This window comes from Lissotriton helveticus, chromosome 6, assembly GCF_964261635.1.
Source record: "Lissotriton helveticus chromosome 6, aLisHel1.1, whole genome shotgun sequence".
In the NCBI taxonomy this organism is placed as follows: Eukaryota; Metazoa; Chordata; class Amphibia; order Caudata; family Salamandridae; genus Lissotriton; species Lissotriton helveticus.
In genome coordinates this window covers 226,752,984-226,772,657 of record NC_136067.1, presented here as the reverse complement: position 1 = coordinate 226,772,657, position 19,674 = coordinate 226,752,984, and the positions used below count along the sequence as shown (strand labels likewise).

General features: G+C 45.4%; 1 protein-coding gene across 14 annotated transcripts in view; it reads right to left on the bottom strand.

Annotated features, from left to right (window-relative positions):
* The window catches only part of TDRD6 (tudor domain containing 6), a 2,679,339-nt gene that overhangs the window by 2,228,925 nt on the left and 430,740 nt on the right, over positions 1 to 19,674 (bottom strand). For all 14 annotated transcript variants that reach the window (XM_078647669.1, XM_078647663.1, XM_078647665.1 and 11 more), the window contains exon 2: positions 8,868 to 8,963. In XM_078647669.1, coding sequence (XP_078503795.1) covers positions 8,868 to 8,963 — 96 coding nt within the window. The remainder of the gene's footprint in view (positions 1 to 8,867; positions 8,964 to 19,674) is intronic.

The following is a 19,674-nucleotide window of genomic DNA, read 5'->3' as shown; positions in this document are numbered from 1 at the left end:
TGGGCTCTGGGAGGGACCGTCAAAGTGCGCTTAGCCTTCTGATAGCATATCTGAATTCACTTGACGATCCACCTGGCTATACCTGCTTTGGAAATGGGGTTGCCTTTGTGCTGGGCTGAAAAGGCAACAAAGAGTTGTTGTGTTTTCCTAAAGTCTTTGGTCCTATTGATGTAGTACATCAAAGCTCGTTTGACATCAAGAGTGTGGAGCATTCTTTCGACCACTGTCTCTGGGTTTTGAAAGAACGCGGGCAGTTCAATGGTCTGATTGACATGGAACTGCAAAACCACTTTAGGAAGAAATTTAGGGTTAGTGCGCAGCACCACCCTGTTTGAGTGAATCTGTGTGAATGGCTCTTGTACAGTGAGCGCCTGCAGCTCACTAACACGTCGTAGAGACGTAATAGCAATGAGAAAAGCCACTTTCCACGTTAAGAACTGAATCTCACATGAATGTAGAGGCTCAAAAGGTGGGCCCATCAACCTGGTGAGGACCACATTGAGGTTCCATACAGGAGCTGGCGGGGTCCTGGGAGGGATGACCCGCTTCAGCCCTTCGAGGAAGGCTTTAATGGCAGGCACCCTGAAAACGGAGAGATGCTGCCTGTTTTGGAGATAAGCCGCTATGGCGGATAAGTGTATCCGAATGGAAGCATATGCAAGATTGCATTTGTAAAGATGCAACAAATAACATATGATGTTGGGAATGGACGCATCAAGTAGGTTGATGTGGCGTTCAGTACAGTAAATGACAAACCGCTTCCATTTGGCTGCATAGCAGGCTCTAGTGGTGGGCTTTCTCGCCTCCCGAATGATATCCATGCATTCAGGAGGCAAGTCAAGGTAGCCAAACTAAGACTTCAGGAGCCAGATCGCCAGATTGAGCTGTTGCGGATCTGGATGCTGAATGTCGCCATGGTTCTGCGTCAAAAGTCTGGGTGTGAGGTGCATGCGTTGATGCGGTACCACGGAGAGTTCTAGAAACGTGGTGTACCATGGCTGGCGTGCCCACGTTGGAGCAACCAGGACGAGTGTCATAGAGTGTTGCCTTAGCTTTCTTGCCACCAGCGGTATGAGAGGTGCTGGGGGAAAAGCGTACGCAAATCTGCCTGACCAGTTCATCCCTATCGCATTGCCCTGCGACTGTGGGTGAGGGAACCTGGCGGCAAAGCTTTGGCATTTTCCCTCGTGGCGAACAGGTCTATCTTTGGATGACCCCACTGCTGGAAGTACGGGTGGAGTACTGATGGATGTATCTACCACTCGTGCATTTGGTGGCTGTACCTGCTGAGCAGGTCCGCCATCTGATTGTCTGTGACCGGGAGGTGTTCCATGAGGAAGATGTTCCTCTGAATGGCCCACTTCCACATGCTCTGAGCCAGATGAGACAACTGTGGAGAGTGTGTACCTCCCTGCTTCTGGATGTAGTACATGGCCGTCATGTCTGTCCGGATCAACACGACCTTGTTGCACAGATGTACTTTGAATGCTTTCAGTGCCATGAAGATTGCCATCAGTTCTAGGTAGTTGATGTGCATCTTCTTTTGCTGCATTGTCCATAGTCCCTGCACCGTGTAGTGGAGTACATGAGCTCCCCATCCCTGGAGAGACGCGTCCGCCGTCAGGATAATTTGTGGGACAGGCTCTTGGAACGGTCGGCCCTTGCAAAGGTTGTGTGGATTCCACCAATGCAGAGAGTTGTATGCCCGACCGGTCACCAACACTAGGTCTTTCAACTGCCCCTGAGCCTGAGTCCACTGATGCGCCAAGCATTCCTGCAGCGGACGCATATGTAATCTCGCGTGCGGGACTATGAAAATGCAGGAGGCCATCATGCCTATCAACTGCATGAACACTCTCGCAGGAAGCGAGTGTTGCGGTCTGAACTGTTGGATTAGCGCTTGGATGTTGTTGATCCGCGCTGAAGTTGGCTGCCAGAGTATTGATTGTCGCACCCAGATATTGCCGCACATGGGCCGGCTTTGGATAGTTTAGTGAGAAGCCCAGACCTTGAAGAAGGTGAATGGTGTGGGACATGTCAGCGGCGCACTGCTGGGCCGACTTTGCCTGAACCAGCCAGTCGTCCAGATAAGGGTAGACATGTACGTTTTGTCTCCTGAGGTGCGCCGCCACTGTCGCCAGACATTTGGTGAACACTCTGGGGGCCGTGGTCACCCCGAAAGGAAGGACCTTGAATTGATAATGCCGATTTTGAATGGTGAATCTGAGGTATTTTTTGTGTGATGGATGGAGTGGAATGTGGAAGTAAGCATCCTTGAGGTCCAAGGTTGCGAGGAAGTCCCCCTGAGTGAGTAACGGAAGAACTTGCTGCAACGTTAGCATGTGGAAGTGTTCTGAGAGAATGTATTGGTTTAGGGGCCGGAGGTCGAGAATAGGCCTGAGGGACCCGTCCTTCGGGATTAAGAAGTACAGGGAGTACACTCCTGTGCCTTCTTCCTCCACTGGCACGAGCTCTATAGCGCCCTTTTGCAGCATGACAAGAACCTCCTGCTGCAATAAGTGCAAAAAATGCTCTGTGGACATAGGACGGTGTTTTGGTGGTATGTTGGGTGGAGTGGATGTGAGCTCCAAACAATAACCGAACTGGATAAGTTTCCTGTCCCACCTGTCTGTGGTGATGGATTTCCAGACCGGCAGGAACTGCTGGAGTCTCCCCCCCGACAGGTGTGGAATGGTCGGGTGGCAGTGACAGGGCGTCACTGTTTGTTGGAGGCGGAGGAACAGGAGTTGTTGTTGCCCCTGCCTCTGCCCTTGGCGTTGTTGCCTCGATAACCTCCTCTACTTTGTTTGGGGTAAGAGGATTGCGCCCCACCTTTATTGAATTGTGTTTGCTGGGACATCTGGCCTCTGGAAACACCCCTATTGCCTGAGCGACGAAAAGTGCTTCCCCTAAACTGTTGGGACTGGAGAACTCCCATGGACTTCGCAGTCTCGGTATCCTTCTTTATTTTTTCCAAGGTGGTATCCACCTCAGGACCAAATAATCTGTCAGGGTTTACCGGCTGGTTGAGGATGGTAGTTTGGATCTCAGGCTTAAACCCGGAGATTCTGAGCCATGCCTGACGTCTTAACATCACACTGGTGTTAATTGCCCTGGCTGCAGTGTCCGCAACGTCTAGTGCACACTTAATTGAAGCGTTGGAGATGAGCTTCCCTTCCTGGATAAGCATCTCCGCAGCCTCCTTATATTGGTCTGGGAGATGTTGCAACAGGGTCTCTAGTGTGTCATGGTGTGCCCTGTCGTACCAAGCCAAGAGTGCCTGCGTGTTAGAGATACGCCAGATATTGGCCCCTGAGCTGCTACTCTTTTTCCCGATGACTGCAGCACTTTGGAGTCTTTGTCCGGGGGGAGGAGCTTCACCAGTGGTCTGCGAATTCGCCCTTTTGCGGGCATTAGAAACGACCAGGGAAACGACCACCAAAGGGCAACTGGCCTTTGATGTAGGTTGGATCGCCAGGTGCCGGTCGGTATTTCTTTTCAATTCTAGGGTTGACCACCCTTGCCCGTGTGGGTTCCTTGAAGATGTCCGCAGCATGCTTCAGGACCCCTTTTAGCATTGGGAGAGTTTTCACAGTCTTTTCAGCTGTTGAAAAAGTGTCAAAGAGGAAGTCCACCTCCACAGGGTCAGCATGCAGTTCAACGTCGTGGTTCTTTGCCGCCCTTTCGATCAAGGCATTGAATGCCGCAGAATCCTCAGTGGGAGAGGTCTTGACATTGTACACCTGAGGGTCAAGTGCGGGTTGCTGATCCCCCTGGTCACCTGCGTCCACCCATGAATCCTGTTGTTCATCAGGATCTGTGTGGGCCGGGAAGTTGTATTCCTCGTCCTGATCCCCAGCATCCTCGGCATCCGAATAAGTTGGTGAGGGTGTGGCAACTCTTTGAGTCCGAGGAGCCAGTGGTTCGACCAAGACCGGTGAATCCGAAGCGGGCTTTTTGCGCTTTAGAGGAATGGTGTATGACTCCAAAGGCGGCGTCGCAGTAATTTTCCGTTTGTAAAGCGTAAGCTTCCCGGTGTCGGCATCGATGAAACGCTCTGACTGATCCTCCACCAATGGTGGTCGATGCTTTAAGCCCCCAGCCGGGAGAGCAGGCTTCGACCCCGCAGCACCTTGCAAGTTCGCTTCGGACACCGCCCGTGGTGCGAAGGCCTTCGGTGCCACCTTCGGCGGCAACGTGAAGAGGATTGGCGTCGATGACTTGGGAGGTGGGGACCGACTGCTCCGGTGCGGAAGGTGCCTTGGGGTCTTCCGCTGAAGCCTTGTCCCTGATACGTTTCAGGGAGTCCGAGACCTGCTTCGTGAAGGAAGCAGACTGCTTCGTCGACACGACAGACGATCTTGGTCCTCCAACGTGTGAAGACTCGAGCGTCGATGACTTGGGCTGTTCCGGCCGAGGCTTTATCGTGTCGGCGGCCTGGGTAACCGTTTTTGGGGCCCCAGTCTCCGGCTCGACGCCCTTGCTGGTCTTCGGCTCGACGCCCTTTGTGGACCTCGGCTCGACGCCTTTGCCTGGCTCCGGGTCGACGCCCGTCCTGGACTTCGGCTCGACGCCCTTGCTCGACTGTGGCTCGACGCCCTTCTTGGACTTCTGCTCGACGCCCTTGGTCAGCTTTGGCTGGAAGCTTTTCCCCAACTTCGCCGGGTCGACAGGTTTCTTCGGCCTGGGTTGTCCCGACACCTCGGAAGACGGGGGTGTCGACGGGGGAGCAGACGTTTTCGGTTTCGATGGCGTGTTAACCACTTTCGGTAGTGTTGACACCGAAGGTTTCACTTTCGGTTTCGTTTTGGGCTATGGCGGCGCCGCCGAAGTGTCAATAGCCGGGCCGGGAGGCGGGGCCGTGGATCCTGGTAGAAGGTCTTGGGTAAGGCCGATTGGCGATCCCTCGACCTGAGCCTTCGTAAGTGTTCGAACGGGTCATAGCTCTTCCTCTGAGCTATCTTCCATGGCCCCATAGGCCTCATTGTCGTCTCCTACCTAATCGACGACTTCTTCTACGTCTAGGCCTTCGACATCCACTTGATCGTCGTAGTCGATTTCCTCCGCTGGAGGTGAAATCTGCAGCTGACCTTCGTGTTCGTCTGCTTCCTCGCTGTTGAAGATGTCCACTGGTGCCGGGGCCGACTGCCGGGCCTCCATGCGCGCCACGTGCCGAAGCGTCATCTTCTAACGAAACCGTGAACAAGCCAGACAGTTGGCTTCATCGTGGTCCGGCGACAGGCACTTGTTGCACACCAGGTGGACGTCGATGTGTGGGTACTTCGACCCGCACACGGGACACTTCTTGAACGGGCTCCGTTCCATGTCGCGTCGTCGAGGGTCTTGCTGCGTCTACTGGGCCTCGAGCACCAAAGAGTGACGAGACTCCCTGGATGTCCAACTCGGGAAGCGAGTCTGAACAGAACCGGGCACCGAATGCAAACAATACCGACGATACGAAAAAAAGGCCTTTTGGCCTCGATAAAGTTTGTCGACTTTGAACTGGAGAGAACGAAAGTACATCCGAACCCAATGGTGGAAAAAAACAATCAGGGGATGGAGTCAATGCCCATGCGCACTGTAGTCCAGGGGAGGACCCACCTATCTCGTGATACTTCGAAGACTCTTCCAGGACAACAATGTGCAATCATCCGGACCCAACACTAGGCGGCGATCTATGCTACAGATATGAATTCAGCAGCCCACATGCCTCGAACTTAGTATTATTTCCATATTATTTTGGATTAGCTTCTTCGGTTTTCCTGACTTTTGGTCTCTAATTGGTAGGACTTGTTTCGGCGGAGCTCCAACGTGACCAAGAAGTGAAAGTTTTCATTTTCGTACTTTGCAGTCTCCATTCACTTGAGTTGTAGCCATTGTAGCCGCCACCGCCAGGAGTCAACTTGTGCAGTCCACAGCGCCGCCGCCCCGGGACTACATCTCCCGGCAGCCTTAGCGGCGGCGCTGCTTCCTGACACCACCACGGAAGCGCCAGGAGGCGCCTAAAAGCAGCGCTCTGCTCCGCGGGACGCGAGCGGGACGCCAGGCGAAGCCCGGGCAAAGGGCGGGCCCTCTGTGGCCCTCAGAGGACCCGAGGAGGACGGGACGGGCCACCCCACTTGGCCCCATCGAAGGAGGAGGTACAGAGACTCTAAATCTTTCTATCTTTTCCACCTTGAATTGCCTATTATCGTTTCCGGATTTCTGCTGTCCAATAATTATGTCCATCTGGGAGGAGCTGAATGCCCTGTGTGGCACAACCTATATACCGGAGGTATCAACCCCCCCAATAGTGGGCAGAGACACTGACCAAATAAACTGTATTCCCCAGGATGTACCTTTATCCCCCGAAAAAATCCTTCCTCAAGCTAACATACTGTCCCGGGGCTCAACCAGTAAAAGGAACCATGATGAGGCTAATAACGATCAAATGTGCTGTAGTCCCTCATTATCCCCCGCCAACCCAACTTTATTAAGGACAGATAAGGCTGGGACTAGAACAAATGACTCTGTGTCGCCCCTCCAATTGACCCTACTGGCTCAAATCGAGCGATTGTTAAACTCTGCATTATTACCTCTGGTCACTAAAATCAACGATCTGGGGGACAGGTTGTCCAGTATTGAAAAAACAGTAAAAAGGATTTATCCATTACCTGAAAATACTGCTATACCTATATGTCCTACTCTCTCTACCAACCTCGAAAAGGCTAAGCCCGTTGCAAGCAGGAAAGTTCAAACTCTTGTTTCCCCTCTTACCACACCCACTCCAAGTGGCCGCAATGTTCTAATCCTGTATATGTCCCTCACACAGCTCCTAGAATTATTCAAGAAAGAAGGCATCAAATTAATTTACCCCCTGAAGCCGCCCCATACGTGACTGTTCTCTCTGGGGTCCCTGCACTTAATCAGGGCAAACTTGAAACACACCAGTACCTGCTGAACAAAGCCATCTTTTGGCTCCAAAACAGACCGTTACCACCTGCTCTAGATGGCGGAATTTTGAGCGTCAGGAGGGTGGGGTGGCTAGGTATGTTGCCCAAAGATATTCCGGGGGACTTGATATTAATTAAATTCAAATACAGGAACATTGTCCCCTACCTACGATCTTCCCAGCCCAAAATTGGAGATGGTCCCATCTGTATCTGGGACTTGTATGACTTTTATCCTAGCCCCCAACCACTGAATTATAATACTTGGTGAAAGGGGACTGTGTGCACTTTGTGTTATTACTTTGATTAGTTGACTCGTTTTTAGTTTGTTTTAAATAGTCGGTTTTCTTTTAACTTTGTAATGAATTGTCGAGTTATTTATGTATGTATGTATTTCTTTTTGTTGCTTTTATGGTTTTAAACTTAAAAACCGAATAAAGCTTATTTGAACTTTGAACACTTGAGTTGTATTCTCCAAGTATTTTTCTTGGGTTAAATTTCTAGGTTTTGCTCTGAGGAAACTCACACTCTTGTAAGTACCACGTAGTGGTTTTCACCTACATTAACACATGTTCCTTTGTGATGATGGGTGACAGGTTATTTTTTTGTTTTACCGGGCTCTTTTCACTAGGTTTTCCGTTGGATAGGTTCATTAGTTTCACACCCGGGAGGGTGATATTTTCTTCAATCTCGAGTGAGTAGCATTTTTTTGAGGTTGCACATCTGGGTGCTGAGATAGGTGATGGTTCCTTTCGGTTTCTGCTTCATATTTTCTACAATACATCAAAGCGGACTTATTTTTGCAACAACATAACTCATTTAATGTATTGATTGTTTAACTTGTGAGATTTGCATTATGATATTTTTTAATTGGAGCGGAATCTTTTATATTGTTCAAGATCGCACTGCATGGATCCTCTGAAAAAGTGCTGATTCATATGTTTGTTACTTCTGCTTTGATTCACAGTGTTGCCCCTGACGAAGGGACTGTGACAACGTCCCGAAATGCATTGGGCCTTCAACATTTAATTTGATTGAAAAAAGCGATTGTATTTTTGACTATTGTTTAATTACAATATGGTTTGTATTCATGATTGGTTAATGTTCTATATATGAAAAAAATATGTTTTTTGGAAACTGAATATTTACAACATTTATTATTGTGAAAAATAGATTGGAGTGAACAAACTTTGTTCAACCCTTACTGAACGTTTATAAATCAAATATAGTAGAGCAAACCAGAGTCTAGCAGGCAGTTTAGTTAGCTAGCCTTTATTATAGTTCATAATTGGGAGTGTTGAGGTACACTCTGTCAGGCACTGCACACTGATCCAAATAACAGAAAACATTTTGGGATTAATTTATTTTGAACCCGGAGTGCTCAGATCACCATTATTTTAATAATCTAGGGCAAGTCTTTAATGTCCACCTTCCTTTATGGGTTTATTGGGCCAGTCAACTGTTGTAGCCCTAATAGGTTGTTGATGCAATCTGTATGTCACAATATCCTTCACAGATTGTATGAAATCCCATCTTTAAACGTATGCTATCCATGATTTGTATTATCCTTTTATTGCAATAAAGTGTTCAAATCAAACTAATAAAAAAAAATCACTGCAAATTTAAGTTTAAATATATACCCTTTTGAGTAGGCTTTCTAATGTATAGGAGTTACTGCATCAGAAAAATTCATCCTTTACGTTTGCACAAAAAATAAAATACACAAAAACCGTGACCTATTCAACATCCATCAATCAGGAAAAAGCGATCCTAGTGACCAGTGAACCCAAATAACAAAGCTTACTAAAACATTTCAACGTATACAGTGCACACACAGTCATTAAATGCACTCAATCAGATACACCACCGTACAGAGCATGGGGCACATTAATTATTGCAATATCAGAAAGCTTAACTCTGTACAAAATTTCTCGATACCTTGATCTTCTCTGACAGATGAATAAACTGCATTGCTCTCTGGACTTATAGGAATGCTAGTGGTTATCTGGTGACCCCAACAAAATATTGGTTGCCCTACAAATAAAGGAGAAGTGCAATTATTAAAGGAAATCACGTTGCAATAAAATAAACCAGTTCAGCTTGGTTTAACAATGATTTAAGCACCTCCCCCATCATAGACATATTTGCTACTTTGGATTCTAGATATCCCAACGGAAAGCTAGTTGTTATTCGAAAGCAGAAAAACAAACATTGACAAAGCCAAAAAGTCTGAAGACTGGTTACTTTTTATTGCAAGCTTATGCCACAAAAAGTAAACATCAGCTCTTGAATAAAGTTAGAAAGGAAATGGTGCCTACAAGGGATTTATATTTTTATGAAGGTTGTTTCAATCTCATTTGTTCAAGAGGTCTTTCCAGGACATCACAAATCAATTAAAGCAGTGCATGCTTCAATTTGCCTGATGAAATAAATTCCATTAGCCACGTGCATCACTTCTTTTTTAGGTTTATATCAAAACACAAACTTCGGGGTTAACAACAAAGTCCTCACAAAACATTGCCAACAGATTACAGTTATGAATGAAAATTAGTTAGCCATCAACGAATGAACACACACTTCCTAGAATGTTAGATAGAATCAGTCCAATACATAACTAGATCTCTCAAATGAAATGTAACAGTAACTAAGGAAATTGGATTAGACGTTGACGTTTCAGTCTCTGTTGTAATACATCTGTGAGACCATCTTCAGGATACAGATTTTTTTTTAAGATCCAAGACTCCCTAGTCAGGGAGTCAAAAAACTGATATGACATGACTGCCTTCGGATGTAGGAAAGGATATTTAAATTATAGTGTATTTAACCTCCCTTCAGAGAATAGAGTAGAAGTACTAATCTATGCGAATCCATAGCTACGGATTCTAAAAGAGAGATTACCCAAGCCCACACAAGTATACTGAGTTGCCCATATGTTTGTGAATAAGTCTTAGATATAGCAGCCACATGCCTGTAAAGAAAATCATTAAAAAAAAAAAAAAAAAAAAAAAAAAACGCATTCACTTAATCTAACGGTAAAGACACTTATCAGGAAGGTGTCATTATAGTAGATGAAGAAACCCCTTTTAGTTTTAGTACAGATCAAAAAAACATTACTTTCGCATATATAAGGTACTATTAGCTTTAAACATTCTTTCTCCGTCCTACAGTGAATCAAGCACACAAGCATGACTAAAAGAATAAAAAATGTTCATGAATGGAAAAAAAACTGTGACAAAGTAAAGTTCTGGGCCACCAACGCTGGTATCAAGTGCACTTCTTTTGATGTGGCTGTGTACATGTGACCAGGATACATGCCATCATTCAAAGTGCAAGACAACTAATGCCTGAAGAGGGCTGACCAATTGCCCCAAGCTGCGTGCTGTGATGGGCAAAATAAATGTGGATGACAGTTGAACAGTACAATGGATTAAGTGAGATTATCCAAAGGTACATTGTATACAGGTATGGATTTTATTCTCTTTAGGATTTTGTTAACTATGTGAAGCAGGAAAACAGCTAAAAGTATCCACACCTATTAAAGGGTTTAGAAAACAGACCATTCATCACAATTTTGAGCATGGCCTTTTAGTTCTACAACCACCAAGAAACAAGGCAAGTCATATTATTCGAGACCCTTAAAAAGCTATTTACATACACGAATGACAATTGTATTCAACATGTTACATCCTGTAGTGTAGGTTAAACGGTTGTCACTCAGACAGGTTTTAAAGACATTGACCTCTCACAAAGACACTGGCACTGCAGGATTTACCTCTGCAAAAAGTAAATTAAACACTGAATAGTGGAAGAGTAAGGTGAAAAAAAAGATAGATCACTCACGATGGAGGTAAAAGATAGCATGAGAATGGAGAGCCATGTGCTGCAAAGGGTATGTATAAATCGTGGTGGGGAAGGAAAAAAGTAGGAAGGATGTGAAAAGGAAAGAAGGAAAAATGAAGAGGTAGAAAGGAGCACTGGGAAAGGCATTAAGGATAGTACATGAATAGACAGATGCTAGCTGTGAATAAGATGGAGGTACAGTATTAAAGATAGCAAAGTAGGATATGTAGCCGTGTGTGGAGAAAAGGAAGTAATGAATGATCGTGAATGGAGCCAAGTAGAAATAAAATATTAGGTCTAATAGTTGGGTTACCAACTAGGAGCTCAAAAAATGATTCTAGCCTAGTTTTCCACATTCAAACTTTTCGTCGTAGGCTAAACCAGATAGTACCATGCATTTGTTCTGCCAAAACCTAAATTTAGCAGCACTAACATGATAAAAAACAAACATTGCTGGCACAGAACACACCCATCAGTGTACATTTTCTCCACTTAAAAGCCATTAAAAGAGACCACAAGATTATGTCATAGGTAAGAGGGAGGTGAGTAGGACATGTTTTAGCCTAGTAATAGGTTGACGGGGCTCCCTTCCAGTATGCTCTTTCATAAGTTAATAAAACTGCATTCCTCAACTGAGACCAGAAAACTAAGTCACAGGTAAACATGAAAGTACTCCTATTGCTTCATTTATGGGTCAACAGGTCCTCCAATCACATGAAGGAAGAAATTTCACACATTTTCACTGTTACTTTGAGCCACAATATGGTGCCAGGGGTCTGAATGGCTACATTCTGATAACGCTCTATTAGGCACCCAAATACTGTGATCTTTTAAGGAGACTACTGTGGGCTTGAACCAAGTATCATGTAGCAAAACGCTCTTGGAGTTAACCCTATAGGTTAAAGGTTGACTCCATATGCGGCAGACCTCACATGGTAGTGCAAGCGGTAGGATGCTGGGTGGATGGAAAACGTGCTACAGGGTTGTGGGCTAATACTTTACTATTGCTAGCCACTATACAAAAGAGAACCTACTAGGAACAGATGGAAGCTCTTCAAATCAGGTTTAGGAGCTACAGGCTGCTGCAGCTAAGTCCGATAAAGATGCCATGCCAATGGCAAACAAAAACATAACATTTTCTGGGTGTATAGAGGGACCTGAAATCTGAGAGTTAGATGAGGAGGGTTACCATTTTGTCATCATGGGGATGGAGACTGCAATCAAGCCAATAAAAATGAGTTGTGTATATGGAGATAGAAAAACAAGTAGCTGGGGAAAGACTAGGTTGTTCTTGCTGGTTCCAGCAGCAAGCAGTGGAATAGCTCTTGAGACGACAGAAAAGTCTTCTGATAGAGTAGAAATAGGTCAAAAAGATGTTTTTGCTCTTTAAGGGTCAATGGCAATCACTTATTCATCGATTACTGAAGAAAGATTCTAAATAAACTATCTAGTTGTGTTCTAGACACATGGATTAAACACAGTGAAAGTTCCTTTCTGGAAAAAGACAGAATCAAGTTATGTATTTATTACTCAAAGATGTGTCGCAATCAGTACTTTTGTTCTGCAGCTGTCAGTGTACTATTATTTTGAGATTACATGTATGACGTCTTCCACCTTAACTCCACACTGAGACATGAATCTAGGGCAGCAGAAGCAGCCACAACCCTCCGGCTAGATCGTACTCATGACTGGCATGATGAGTCCAGAAATCAAACTGAATAGATCATAAAACCACTGCAGCACTTGCCTGCAGCCATTCTGCATTTCAAATCTCGCATTTATAGAGCCATTTCCTCTCTTCAATGACAACCCCTCCTCAGTATGAAGCAGGATCTATTTTTTTATCATATAGTACCCCAGGCCAATTCTGCCCCCACCTGAGGCATGAGACCCTAATATGCCCCCACCAGCTAGCATAAAAGGGATCTGTTAAGTTGACCAAACTGTCCCACCAGTACTTTTTCTTTGAATAGGCCCCAAAGTGTGTGTCTCACACAATCTCCTCAATGAGGCCCAGCTCCCCCGGGGCCCCCACTCCCTCGATGTGCTCTTCGTTTATTATACCCACTTAGATTCCTCAAGAATAGGGAACGTCAAGAGCTAAAAGAGACATCAGGCAATACCTGATGGTTGGGGCCACTTGCCATCGGTCATCTTTCATATTATTGTATCTGTTGCTAGCTTTAATGTAACAGACATGCAACCAATATCTTCCTAAATGTTTCACTTTCTTATAAATGTTTCCCTGAAGTGACGCTAATCCTGTTCAATTTTATTATGATTCATGGCCAAACATCCTGTGACCTTTCGAGAAACTTTTTGTAGCGTGGGTGGCACTTATTTTCTTAAATATTTCCGAGAAGTGACCAAAATGCATCATGTCCTATAGGTCAACGGCACCTGATAATGTCATCATTTTGTGGTCAATAGTTCAGCATTGAAACAGTATAAAGATCTGCTCCTCAGTCTATTCGAGGGACTACCACGCTGCAGTGACCCCTTGGGTCACTGGCGCCTGTGTGGTCTGCTTCAGGCCTCTATCTAAGCATCTTTGGCTGAAGCTCTAATTGCTTATTGTACCTTGAAATTGTCTCTCCCTCTCTCCTCTGCATTGCCCTTATTCTAAAACATTATTGCAATTGCAAAGCAATAATGGTTGTTCCTCCTAACTTAACATGTGCATTCCTAGCATTGCAGTCAAGTGTATTTTGCTTTTTGAAAGTATTTCCATCGATTTAAAATATATTTGACTTGCACGAGTTTGTTCTTCACTCCAGAAATGTGTCTTTAGAAGACTTTGCTAAGACTCCCAGGCTCATTATTGAATCTTAAAAAGGGTTCTTTCATATAAATCAGAAAGCTATTTTTCTCTATCGTTTCCAGGTCTATTTTTTCATAAATTTGCAGAAACTCCCTTCAAATTAAGCTGCCTTGGTTCAGTGACCCAGGACCATGACATTTCACCATTTCATTGCATTTAAATCTACTTTGAAATTGTAAATTCTTGCATGGTTCATTTTCTCATTTAAGGGTTTGCCTTCTAGGCACTTTAGCGTCAAACATTGATTCTTGTGTTGCTATTTCTGGCTGATTACAATTGTAGTTTTGAATAGTCTTTCTGGAGCTAATGAATTGATGAATATATTCAATGCTGTGTTAATGATTTGATGAATAAAAGTGGCCCTTCAACGTAAGACCTTTGTTTCACATCCATGTTCATTACTTTTAGACAGACAGTGTTTCAGTGGCCTGTGACCACCACAGGAGGGTCTAATTCACCCCTCAGCAGCTGGCTGACCACCAAGGTCTCGTGCGGACTGCTCTTGCTTACGACGCAGACCTGGGACACTCCTGCAGATTGCGCATGACCACCCCCGTCTCTCTCCACTGCCGGTTACTGGGTAAGTCAGGGATCTTTTCTTTTTGTTCCCTGGGTTACCCTGGTATGTGGTTGTGCGGTGGGGGCTCTGTGGGTCTCTCTCTGCCAGACTCCTCAATCCCCTGTAGCGGTCTGTCTTGCCACGAGCACCCTCTCTGTGTCTATGTGCGGTCACGAATCTCGCCTTTACTTCATATAGGTACAGTGTCACTTTTCATTAAATACGTCTTGTGGTTACTGGTTGTTGTGGGTTTCCCTTCGGTTTGACTTTGATCCCAGGTTTGAGTCCTGGGGATTGTGATTGCATTTAAATATTGTGGTTTTCCCGGTTTGAGTCCGTGACCCAGGTTCAAGTTCGGTTTGTGTTTGGTCACGGTTTGAGTCTGTGACCTTTGTTCCAGTCCTGTTTGTGGTTGAGTCCGAAGATATTCACGGTTTTGGTCTGTGAACAAGGTTCCAGTCCTGATTGTGGTTCTATTGCTTTTGTAATGGGTTGTGACGTTATTGGAATACTGATTGATTGACTGTCCAGACTTGAGTCTTGTTTGGAATTGCACCTCTTCCCTCATCTCTCTTCTGCTGCATTTTAAAGTTGGTCTTTTGTCACATTTAAGTACCCTTTGGCTCGTTTGTATATTTTATTATTCGCTTTTTTTATATTGTGGTTGTGGTTTTCTGATCAGGGTTTCTTTTCAATGTGTGCATTCTTTACCTGCCCTATTCTCGGCTCATTGTTTTACGACCCTTCCTACTGCATCCCTCTCTTCTCTACGACTTCCTTCTGAATGGATTGGGTGTAGTATTCTGTGCTTCCATGAAAGTTTTTTATCTGTAAACAGTCTTTCCCTGACGAGTAATCTTTTTAAACTGTGCAATGCGCAAGGAGATAGGGGAGGTATTTCACGTCACTGCCCACTCTCTGCAACTTCCACCCGCCTTTCTATCTGTACTTCTTTAACATCTTTTTGCCACAAATGCATGTTCATGGGACTGCGTCCGGCAGCTCACATTTGTTTTGAATTTTGATGAACTATTGGGTGTTAATTGTATTGCTTGAACGTTTAATAATGCAAGAAATGGGAGGCTTCTTATCGCATTAAGATTAACAGTGTCTTTCTTTCAACTGCGTGCTTTCTACAAGGGGAGCTACTTTCCTTCATCACGTCGCCTTGTGGTTTCCTCCCTCAAGCCTGGCAGCGACCGACGCCTTTTGACTTCTCTCCACATTGTAGAAAGTCCCCTCTGCTCTTTTCCTTTTTCAGCAGCTCTCTCTCCTTCTCTCGGTTTGCATGTAGTGTCTCTCCCTCTCTTACCTGGTTTATGGGCCTTCCTCAACTCTTTCTCACAGTGGTACCACAGGATTTCACTACTGTGTAGCGAGATCTTATATATGGGTGTACTTTCTCTTATGCACTGCAGTAAGAAGTGATCAGCAGAAACATCTGGGTACGTGCCAAGTACACCCACTTTAACTGAGACCGGTTCAATTTGAGACCAAGCAAGTGGTTCGCGGTGCATCCAGTGTATACTGTGTCTAGCTGCCAAGTAACTGCCTTCAAGACTCTTAATTACGTCTTTTTGAGCACGGTTTTAAATAGGCTCCCGTATTTTAACTCATTACACCCTGAATTAAGTTCATTCAGTTCCTTGACCGTCACCTCAAGCTTCTCATCTCACCTTTCTGGCGTGCCTGGAACCTTGGTAACGGATCCTCCCACTTGAATATTGAGTCAAGTGGTAGGAAGAGGGGGAGGAAAGAGTTTGCAGGCATTAATTGACCACATCACACAGCAACCTTTTTTACGTTTTTTGGTTGCTATTACGCCCTAGACTTGGCCCAGCAGCAAATGATCAGCCAGTCACGCAAAAGAAAAAATGACATAGTAAGTTGAGGTCAAGGACTGCCATCCCTTATCACCCAGAGTCCAATGATATAAGATGTAATACAAGGTAAAATGGAGCTATTCCCTTTGATATTTTTGGATTCTCATTCAATTCAACATGCCCCACAGCATCCAGATTATTAACAATAGAACAAAGAACAAAGATAGTAAAAATGAGTAATGTGCCTTACTAGTAACATACAAATATCTCCTTCCTTAGTGAAAATAGATATTTACAAAATAATGTTCCATGGCCCACAATGTTAAAAGACTAAAAATGCCATCAGTACAAGTAATATAGTTTCCTGGCAGAAAAGAAAATACTTAGTTTCAAATGCATATGAATAGCTCTATTTAGATGACCAAGTATAATTCCTAAAATACTTTTTCATTATAGACCCGATTAATATCTTTAGGCATCCATAATTCAATGAACAAAATTCAGGGGCCTACCTGGTCAGCTATGTGCTAGATTAACATAGTAAGATTACACAAAATACTGCAGCCCCAAGATATTAAGCAAAGAATAATTTACTCCTACCTGCGTCCAAATTCAGCAGCAGCCAAGGCCGGCACAAGCAGTAACCCGAATGCATGCACCGATCTGGGAAAATATCGCAACAGAGCACACACAGTTGATGTTTGCGATTACAAAATGAGGTTTTGAAATTGTGGCTCATGTTATGTTATGGTAATAACTTAGAGCACGCGGACACCCGTAGGCTTCATGGCACTAAGACTGAGGGGAGTTGACAAGGTACCTAAGCTTAGGCCTGCTCAAACAGCCAAGTCTTCAGGGCCTTCCTGAAGATCATAAGATTATCGCAGCACCTGAGTGTCGAGGGAAGAGTTCCAGAAGCTGGGGGCAAGGTACGAGAAGCAGCATCCTCCTTGCCGTTTCCGTTTGAATGAAGGAATTGTTACCAGCTGAAGACGGGCTGAGCGTAAGTTACGCGTGGGTTCATATTTAGTGATCATGTTTTTGATGAATCTAGGGCCATTCCCGTGCAGCGCTTTGAAGGCTAGACATCCAGTCTTGAAGGCTGCTCGTTGGGCCATCGGTAACCAGTGCAGTTTCATCAGTCCAGGTCTGACTGACAGCTATCTAGGTGGTTTAAAAATGAGTCTTGCTGCCTGGTACTGGACAATCTGTAATCCTTTTAATAGACCTGCTGGCAGGCCGAGGTAGATTGCGTTTGAGAATCGAGCCGCGAAAGTACCAGGGCTATCACCACCTGTATGAGCGCTGAATGTGTCAGCAGGTGGGCTATTTTCTTTATTTTCCGTAGTTGAAAAAAAACTGGAAGAGATCACTGCTCCCACCTGCTCTTTGAGCAAGAGGTCAGCATTAAGAATAACCCCTAGGCTTTTCACCGAGGGGGAAGGAGTGGGTGGAGACCCCAGGTCTGGAGGCCAATAGTGTGGGCCCCAGCTGGACTCGCTCTTCCCAGGCAGCACTAGCTCCGTCTTGCCAGGATTGAGCTTCAGGTGATTCAGGTCCATCCAGCTCTGAATTTGGGACATGGTCGCCTGAAACTCAGCCGTGGCATTTGAGGAGCCAAGTGGCATTACGAGTTGAAGGTCATCCGCATAGTTGAAAATGGTGATCTTCCTATTTTTTGAAGAATGAATCAGGGGTCTAAGATACAAGTTAAACAATAACGGTGATAGAGAGGAGCCCTGAAGAACACCACAAGTGGAGGAGAGTTTAGGAGCCATAAAAGTTCCATGCCTGACTGAGTCCGGTCGGTCAGGAAAGATTCTATCCATCTGAGTGCAGGACCTCGCAGGCCAGCCTGCTCAACACGGTTCAGCAAGATGTTATGGTCGACAGTGTCTAATGCGGCCGACAAATCTAGGAGCACCAGAGCCTGATGGTCACCCCTATCAGCGTTTTCTCTGAGAGTGTCCAAGACAGCGAGGATGACAGCCTCAGTAGAGTGCGCCAGGCGAAAGCCAGCTTGATTGCGTTCTAGATAATCAGAACGTTCTATGAAATTCGAGACACCTAGACACATTGGTCTCCAATATTTTGGCCATAAAGGGAAGAAGGGAGATGGGGCGATAGTTGGAGGGGTTTGTGGTGTCTGCCCCAGGTTTTTTTTAGAAGGGGAACGACCGTCGCTTTCTTAAAAGCGCTGGGAACCTTGCCTTGGGCAAGAGACGCATTGAGGAGAGTGAGTACGCTCTGAGGGAGTGCGGAAAAAACCTCTTTTAAAACATATGGTGGACCGCAATCATTAGGAGACCCGGAATTAACACGGGTCATCAACACCACAAGTATTTTACGGCAAATAGGCTGAAAGACGTCAAGAGTGGAATGATTGTTAGAAATATCATCCAGTGGTTCCCAACTGGAAGCATTAGGGAGGCTGTCCTTTATGGAAGAGATTTTATCCATGAAAAAGTTGTTTAGGGAGTTGAAGAGCTCTTGGGTGGGGGCCTGGGTGGGTGACGTTCTCTCTACATAAATCATTTACTATCTTGAAGATTTCTTACGAGAGTTTAAGATTTTTGTGGAAAAATAGGCCGCTTTGGTCTTGAAAATTATTTTTTTCTATTCTCTGCGAGCTGTAGAGAATTGCTCCTGGTCTTTGATGGAGTAGTTTAATCTCCATTTCCTCTCTTTTTGGCGCAGAGCAAGCTTTTGTTTTTTAAGGTCTGAGGTGAACCATTTGTGGGCGTCCGCCTGACGTGTGCGGGAGAATTTAACGGGTGGAACGTGGGTGTTACTGGCCAATAATAACCATTCAGAGATCGTTCCTTTCATAAGATTGACATCTGGACAAAGAGTGGGTAGAGAGCTCGTCAAAGTATTGACAAGGTCTTCCATATTTAGGGTTTTCCATCTCCTAGTCACACCTCCCTCCCGGGTCGGGAGCCTGTTGTAGCCATTGATAGTGATAGTGAAATGGATCAGATGATGGTCTGACTATATACATGGTACAGTAGTGGGCGACAAGAGTAAGATTATGGGACCAAACTTGGTCAAGAGTATGTCCTTTTTCATGAGTGGGGGAGTGTACATGCTGGGCCATATTCAGATTCAGAAGGAGCTCAGAGAGTTTGGTCACATGGTGTGCTCTGGTTGGAGTTTTAAGATACCGTTGGTGGATATACTATGATGTGTGAGGGAATCCAGAGGAGGACACGATTGTTCCAATGATCTTAATGATTTTAATTTTCTAGGTGAATAGATCATGATTTGGCCATAGTCCGTGGCCCCTGTGCCGGCCGGGTGCGGACGGGCGCAGACAGGCTTGCCTTTGGCGCGCCGGCTGCGCGTCCGCTGCGCGTAAGCCCCATGCTAAGATTTATATGGATAGCTACTGGTGAAGCACTAGAGCGTCACCCTGCCACGATGGCCGCTCCGAGAGTGCTCACCAGTAAGTGTATGCAACTGTACCTCCCTCCACACAAACAGCACGAGATTGCTGCGGTGGACCGAGGAGTGCCAACCGAGAACAAGCAGGTAAAAAGCAAATAGATTCAGAGCAGTTTTAAAAGTTTAAAAACAATGAGCATTTAATTTTTCAGTGCGGAGCTAGCGCGAGGTAAATCTGATCTTGCTATCCTCGGCTCATGTTCAAGTTAGTTAGTGCTACTGGCCTTAGAGCAACGTACAGGTCGGAGCAGATGGTGA